The sequence below is a fragment of the Xiphias gladius genome, chromosome 19 (assembly GCF_016859285.1).
Source record: "Xiphias gladius isolate SHS-SW01 ecotype Sanya breed wild chromosome 19, ASM1685928v1, whole genome shotgun sequence".
Lineage (NCBI taxonomy): Eukaryota > Metazoa > Chordata > Actinopteri > Istiophoriformes > Xiphiidae > Xiphias > Xiphias gladius.
Genome location: NC_053418.1, coordinates 12,621,204 through 12,629,456, shown reverse-complemented (window position 1 = coordinate 12,629,456; position 8,253 = coordinate 12,621,204). Strand labels below are relative to the sequence as shown.

Genomic DNA, 8,253 nt, shown 5'->3' with positions numbered 1-8,253 from the left:
AGTTAATAATGTGGGCATTCACATGACTGTGTAACACTTCAGGCTTAAGGCTTGACTTAACTTTGATTCGATAGCACGAATAGTGCTTGCTGTGAGCAGATGGTTGCTTTTGTCAGTATTGAAAATTGAAAATGGGGGTTACAGGGTGGATGGAAACAAGCAGGAACATCAATCATTTTGCTCTGACGCTAATTTAATATCAGATGGCAAAAAAGCAACGAATGTTCCGCACCAAGTGTTTGAGTGATGCAGTCATCCTGTATCATATACGTCTCGTGTTCGTCTGTCAATAAATATTTAGTACTATGATATTTTGATGTACATGTTAGTTTTATATGGAGATCACACAATCCCTATTTTTTATATCTACTTTTATCATCTCCATGTCACCATTCATTGATACATTGACTCTTCTCTGTGACAGCTTGAAATAAGAATGTTTTGAGGCTCTTAGAGGTTTGCCTGTATTTACTGACAAGGTAGTAATGCAGAAAAAAGACTCCTTTCGTGTTCTAGTGTATTTTTACATGTAGCACACGCTATTGTCCTGCTCTGCTGCCTTATATTTTTACCTATTTATGTACACACCTGTATCTATTTCCATCCCTCTCTGTTTCTAGTTTCGACAGAGCAGGTTGTGTATGACTCTAACACCTTTGGTTCTCCAAATGACTATGCAATGCATGTGGAAAAAAGCAATCAATTTCCCTGTCCCTTCTAGTTGGTGCTGCAGTGTGGTGACCTGTAGAATAAAAATTATTTGCCATGCTGCAATCTTAGCACAAATAATAACTGGGATCAAAAATATCATTGGGTATTGTCCACAATTGTAGCAGATATTTTTACCCGCTAGATATTTTTTACCACCAATTTTTTTTTTCCTGGCATAAAATGAGTAGTACAATTGTTGCCTTTGTATGCTTTTAAAAAATAACACTTTCCTCTTCTGTTTTCCTCCTCCCTTTTCCTTCTTTCTCTGCTGCCTCCTTCCCCTCCATCCAGCCTGTGAGCTGATGAACCGTGGTATCCTGGCCCTGGTCAGTTCAATCGGATGCATGTCGGCGGGCAGCCTTCAAACTCTGGCCGATGCCATGCACATCCCCCACCTCTTTATCCAGCGTTCCCCAGCAGGTACACCACGCTCCTCCTGCCCGCCCACCAGTCGCGTCCCTGGAACAGACGACTACACCCTAATGGTCCGCCCACCTGTCTATCTCAATGAGGTCATCATGCAAGTGGTGTCCGAGTACAGTTGGCAGAAGTTCATCCTCTTCTATGATTCTGATTTTGGTAAGGAAACATTCAAGAAATCTCTTATTGACACCATTATTCCTTAAAAATCTATCCATCCATCCATCTATCTCATTAAACACTGCATTACATGTAAGTATGGGAGATGATTCACTTGAGTTGACATCTATAGTAGGTTTAATCTATGAAACTGGTGTTGTGTGAATTTTGAATTTATCTGGTGTAGCAGTATCAATGGTTTGTCAGCATGGTAGAACACTAGATAACTAACGGATGTATAGACCTTGCTCTCTCTTTCCCTGTGTCTCTCTCTGTTTCTGGCAGACATGGACGTGTATTCATATGCACAGAAACAGGCGCACACATGCATATGTATTTTTATACCTCTTTATGCTGGTGATACATCAGTCTGCCTGTGTGTGTGTACGCTGTCTCATTTTACCTTCCTTCTGTGTCTCTCTCTGTCTTTTCGCCCTCTATCTTTCCAGTCCATTAACTCTAACATTAGACGAGAAACATCCTGTCTCCCTCTTATAAAGTGCCACTCTTTCTCTTCAGTCACTTAGCTTCATTCGACAGAAATATTGTTTTGCTGTTTTTCAGGTGTGTGCAGGTGTATTCAAATGCCTAGGTGTGTTTGTGCACTTGGTTTGTCTGCGTTGTACATATTATGCCTAAGTGTCCTTTCTGACCCCAACCTACAACACGTTAACATCACCATATCTTGTTACACAGCTGTCCCTTTCTTTGGAAGTAGTGTTACAAACTTTATCAAACTCACTCACATGCCCTATTTACGCCATGATACTGTCAAGAGCCTGTATAGGTATGGTTTGCACTTCATATCCCTAAATTTACTTGCCGTCACTATTAGTAAGGTCTTTGCCACATTTTCCTGTCATGGTATCGTTCCACCTTCTTTACTTTACTTTTATGTGTATCGGTAATTTAACTCTGAATCATAGAGAGGAGACCACTGCTGGTACACTGCTCCTATTGGGTTGAAATTGAAAAGCATGTTGCATTTTGGATTATACTCCGAGTGTTGTCCGAACAGGTATTTTGGTAGCTAATGGAAAACACCAGCTGTGATATCTCTCATTGGTGGGTGGACAGAAATATAACACGCCTAAAAGTTTAAGCCTGTAGAGAGGAGTGTGATAGTTTTCTGCCTTGTGTAATTCAGTGTTGATTTGCTCTTTATAGCCATAATGGGGCTCCATGTCACTCATTGTATTCAATTAACACAATTAATGTGTTGTATGCATTGATCTCCACTGTGATCTCTGCAGTGGAATAGTTTTGCAATGCATTCCGCAGGCTCAAACTCAATCCTCCAAGGCATTGAAGCCTTCAAACAGTGTATTGAATATGCGATAAGAAATTGTGTACCAACTAGCGAGCTCTATTATGCAGTTTACTTTGGATGAATATTGAATAGTGGCTAATGCGGCTCTTCTGGAAAGGCTAGTCCCACACTGCAGACGTCAGTATAGTAAATACCACATTAAATCAATGCTGAGCAACGCTTGGAAAGAGACTTTTTTTTTTTTTTTTAAGTGAGCCAAGTACTAGTCCTTCTCTGTGTGCCTTTTACACTATTTAGCATTCTATTAACTTTTACCACAACATATGAAGTACTTCGCAGTAACAATAATTGTCAAACTGAGCAATGATGAATGATGTAGCCCAGGGTAAAAATATAGCACCAGTATTTTTAAAGAAGAAGTATTAAGAAATCGGTGCCATGCTGAAACTGGATCTGACAAGATGTCTACTTAATGATAGATTGTTACCACATGGATATATAACTTGCATGTACATGACTGCAAGTTGTTGAAACAAACAGTTACGTCCAACTAATTTGGTTCTGGGTTATTTTTTCTTTTGCACCAAAGTTCTGCACTACTGTGAAAGCCTCCATCACACACAACATAAGATCAACTGCTTAATGTATGAAAGTGTGAACACCATGTTTTCCCCCTAGCCAGACAACCTTCAGTCATCTGGTTGAAATTCCAAATCTGTCCTCAAATGTGGCATCAGGAAATATCTTTTGGAAGAATAGCGTTCCATCCCTGCAGTAGCGTTCCAGAGACTTGCAGAATGAATGCCAAGGAGCATTGAATCTGTTCTGCTGGCATGTGGTGGCCCACCACCTTACTAAGACACTTTATGTTGGTTTTTCCTTTGTCACCCATCTGTATCTACACAATATACCCCATGCACACAAACACACACGTTCTTACCCCACTTAAATCCTTCTATCCCCTCTGTGCTCTGTGACCACTGATTCAGCACATGGATCCTCTGGGTTTTGGCAGTGCTGTTCTCTGAGGCACAGAAGGCCCTTTAAAGATATCACCATTGTTCCCTAATGGCCTCACCCACTGTTCAAGGAGAGAAGGGAGAAGCAAGAGTGTAAGAGAGTCAGAGAGAGAGAGAAAGAGAAAGAGAAAGAGAGAGAGCAAGAAAGTGAGGTACAGAGAGAGAGACAGAGATGGCCTTTTAAAATGATAGCAATGTTCCCAAACGACCTCGCCTCTGAACAAGCAGAGTTCTTTAGAGAACAGACAGCCGAGTGTGTCCTCTTAAATGAAGCTACGGTGCAACTGTCCCAATCCCTATTTTCAGCTCTACTGGTGCGTTCCAGACACTGAGAACACATGTTTTCTCTCTATCATCTCTCCCTCTCTTTCCTCCCCTAGTTTATCTCTCTCCCTTTCCCTCCACCTTCTTTTCTTTTCTGTCTTACTTTTTTTTCTGACCACCTCTCTGTTTTTGCTTTCACTTCTTTTCAGTCTTTCTTTTATACACACTGTAAAACCTGATATATATTGAAAACGTGAGTGACAAGTTGCTGTTACCTGCTGAGTGACCTGAGAGCCCATAATCCAGTCAAAGCAACACTGGCCTTGTTGGGCAAATGTGGGAGGTACAACTTAGTGGTAATAACACTGTTGACATTAAGATGATTTGTTTTGTTTTACTTATAACCAATGAGAAGAGGGACCTGAGGCACAATATTAAAAGGTTATAGCTGAATTAAAGAGACGTTTTAAAGTGTGATGCTTGTCAGTTTGCCAGTCATTTATTAGCAAAAACAATAAAAATGCTGATTTTTTGGACAGATATCCTCTTGCTCAATAAAAGTGGAAGTGAATGAAAATGATAAAAAGCCATAAAAACTGTTAAAGGTAAAAATATCACTATAATATGATGGTCTACAAAATGTCATTTGTAAACATTAAACAGTGTCTCTAGATTGGCTATTTGGAAGAAAGGGGTCAAAGGGGCAGCGCTCTAAAATGTCAGCTTAATTTTTATCTGTGGTTTACATTATCAGCATGCTGATTGTTTGTTCTGAGTCTGTAGTTACAAATATTTTAGCAGAAGTTTTTTAATTAAATCTGAAATCAATATGGTAAATCGGTGCCCACCTCAAGAGGATACCTTTTATACCAGGCCCAGTTTGTCAAGTTGCATTCCATAGATGCTGCAGTTTCGTGGGTCCGTGCCATATTCGAAAAGTGTTTTGGGTTGGGATTCAGGTTATAACCCATGTCCATGGTCATTAAACATGGCTCTCTCACCTTGCATTGTGCTTCCTATTGAAGTATGTTAATAGTGTAGTAATAAGTATGTTATAAAACAAAATTTCATACGTTGAAATCTACCTCCCTCCTATCTTTAAACTCCCTCTTAACAATTTGTTTATTAGTGAGTGATGGACCAGAGAAGAACAATGGAAAACTCCTCTTTTTTTCCCTTTTTCCACACAGTGGAAAAGTGTGAAATGTCAACCACTGTCTTAGGGGTTCAGATAAAGAAGAAGAGTCTGTCCCACATTGTGTCTTTTGATGTTACAGTGAAGAGTGTTACATAACCTTGTTGCATCTGCCCCTTTTGTAGACGTGAACAAAGAAAATATTTGACAGGGCAGATAGGGATGAGGTATTTAATGAAGAGAGAAAATTAGGAGAAATATTAAAAGGAGAAATAAAGAAAAGGGACTGGATATAGAAAGGCTTTGGTCATAGGAAAAAATGTAATAAGTAATATTATGTTGTTGAAGAAACGTTGGATGTAAAATCAGATTTTTATCTGAAATGGATCACATGTAGACGTTTCAAGTGTGAAGACACTGATGAAAAAAATCTGTCTGAAAGTTGAAATGTCAAGGTTACGCTTAAAGAAGCCTCGTAGCAGGTAAAATCCCAGTGTCAGTTTGATCTCTCTGCAGGTTTCATATAGTAACGAACAGGAAATTGCAGGTGTTTAGGGGAGGATATATCTGGGATTTTTATTTTTTAAAATGCTTTGAGTTCCAGTGATTGAATATAATTTAAGATTGAAATTATTTATGAATCACTTTTCCCTACTACTTGAAAATCATCTTAACATTCAACTATTACATATTGGGGTAAACATTTCTCAGGTGAGATAAACAGATGTATGTGTGACATACAGTAGACATATACCCTGTTTGCTGTCTTAAAGTATAAGCATGGAATATTTTTCTGAATATTTTAAATATTTTAAAATAAGTAGGTATAAACACAATAGCAGAGCAATTATGTCTTTGATGATGGATTTGCTTGTCTTTCCTTGGCTATATATCAACTCTTGTATCTTTAAAAATATAGGAAATAGTGTTAAAACTATAAAATATTTATTTCCAATTTGATATTTTTTTCTGAAACTATATTTACTTTGAAGTTGCCAGGTACAGACCTATTATGTCACACAGCCAATTGTGGGAGGACATGACTTAGAGCACTAGTGACACAATAGGCTCAATGGACTTATGGTGGAAGAGTGAAGGGCAAGAAAAAAAGGGAGGTTTAATGAGCCAAACCTCTTTGAATCATATCTGAATTGCAAGGGACAAAATTAAGTGAAGGAGGAAGAAAAGGAGAGAGGTGCGCATGATGAAACTGACTAGCATTAAGTTGTTTATAGAGACAGGGGAAAGAGAACAAGGAATGATGAGAGATGACTCCTTAGATGGATATATGGATATCTTTTTTTTAACGGTAGTGAAGCCCAGAGATGCCGCAGGGGGAAAAACTGGTGGGAGGTGAAAGAGGGTGTGAAAAATACATAAAAGCTATGCCAAGCGAGATGTGGGAAAGTTGATGATAAAAGTAGATTCAGAGGAATAGAGGCAAACAGGTACACTCATGAGCCAAGCACCAAAGATCTACAAGCTTTATACACAGAGGTCATGTCTTACTTTGTCTCCTCCAGAGTAAAATCGTTCAGAGAACATAAGAGAAAACAAGATAAAAGAGATTGTGACTATATAAGGGTAAACAGAAATAGTAAAGCAGAGAGGGGATGGGGACAAGGCATAGCAGATTACGTAGGGCAGAGTAAAAGGCAGTCAGACAAGCAGAAAAGGGTGAAAAACCTTTTGCAGAATAGTGTGACCCAGAGAAGCAGTTTGCATCATTGGAGGACGCTGGAGTTGAAATCTCTTAAGTAATGAAAAGTTAGAAAGAGAGAGAAAGAGACACAGAGAGAGAGCCAAACTAAAGCAAACATTAAGAATATGAACATATACACTGCTTCAAAGACATTTTATAACAAAACCTAGGAAGCTACACGTTTTTTGTTTTTTTTTCTGGATACCCAAATAGGTTTGGTTTTAAAAATCCCTTTATTAAACCATTACCAGGAGAAGCCAGATCATTTTTACATCATCACTCAAGAACAAAAGGGGAAAACAAAAAAACAAAAAAACCCAAACAAATCACCAGTTGCTTCAAAGAAAAAAAATTGCCAAATAGGTGAAATTCTCAAGTTTGAGTTTTTGGTAAATGTCAGAGTTGCATCAGAGAGAGGTCAGCAATCTGGAAAGGAATGAAGATCCTAACAGCAGCTATAAGAGGACGATAATAAAATAATATCCTGCCATATATGCTATAGTACCGCCCGGACCCCGGGGAAGCCACACCCTGCATTTATGGACTCCCCAAGATACACAAGGAAGGAGCCCCTCTCAGACTGATCATCAGTAGCATCAGCTCGGTTACCTACAACACTGTCAAACACCAAAACACCATCCTAGCTCCACTGGTCGGTAACACTCCACACCACATATAATATATCCCACGATTCTGCCAAAAAGGTTAGAAAAATAAAACTGGATTCAGATGAAACCATGGTATCCTACAATGTCACTTTACTCTTCACATGCATTACCACTCCAGAAGCAGTAAAGGCCATAAGGAAACGACTGCCGCCTATTTGCAATTTAATCAGGGTTTCTACAGACAAAAGCGCAGCTGTGCCATGGGCTCACCAATGTCTCAAAATATCGGCCGATCTTTATACGTAAAATGTAGAGAACACAACCCTGATCTCGTTCGCAGGAACTCCTCCCAGCCACTAGTTTTGGTACGTGGATTATACCTGGGTCAGAATCAAAACTCTGGAAGTGGAAGCCTTCACAGAACACGTCATTGCAGTGGACAGGAATATAAAGTTCACTCGAAAGGATGTCAAAGGAAATAGTCTTGCTTTCTTGGACTGTGCGGTGCACATTGAAGATGACAGAAAACTCAACATCGAAGTATACAGAAAACCCACACACACACAGATCAATATTTAGTCTTTGATTTTCATCACCCATTGGAAGACGAGCTGGGGGTTATCAGAACCCTACACCATTAGGCTCAGAATAGGCCCACAAGGACAGAGGGGAAGGAAGAGCAAAAACACATAAGGGGTGCATTTAAAACATGTGGTTACCTAAACAGGGCCTTTGTCAATACCACGAAAAGATACAGAACAGACAGAACAGAAAACAACAATAAACAGAACAACACTGTCATTCCTTAAATTGCGGGAGTATCTGAAAAAAATCAGGAAGATTTTCAGCAAACACCACATCCCTGTACACCACAAGCCCAGTAACACTCGAGGCAAAATCTTGGAGGACATCCTAAGGACATTACACCCCGACAAAGGCAAGTGTGTGCAGTTCAGTGCAGCGAG

At 39.4% G+C, this 8,253-nt stretch overlaps 1 protein-coding gene across 1 annotated transcript in view; it reads left to right on the top strand.

Annotated features, from left to right (window-relative positions):
• The first annotated feature begins 1,010 nt into the window (after nt 1-1,010).
• The window catches only part of grid2 (glutamate receptor, ionotropic, delta 2), a 191,933-nt gene continuing 184,690 nt past the window's right edge, over nt 1,011-8,253 (top strand). The window contains exon 1 of the mRNA XM_040154379.1: nt 1,011-1,290. Within this exon, the coding sequence (XP_040010313.1) occupies nt 1,014-1,290 (277 nt within the window). The 5' untranslated portion in view covers nt 1,011-1,013. The remainder of the gene's footprint in view (nt 1,291-8,253) is intronic.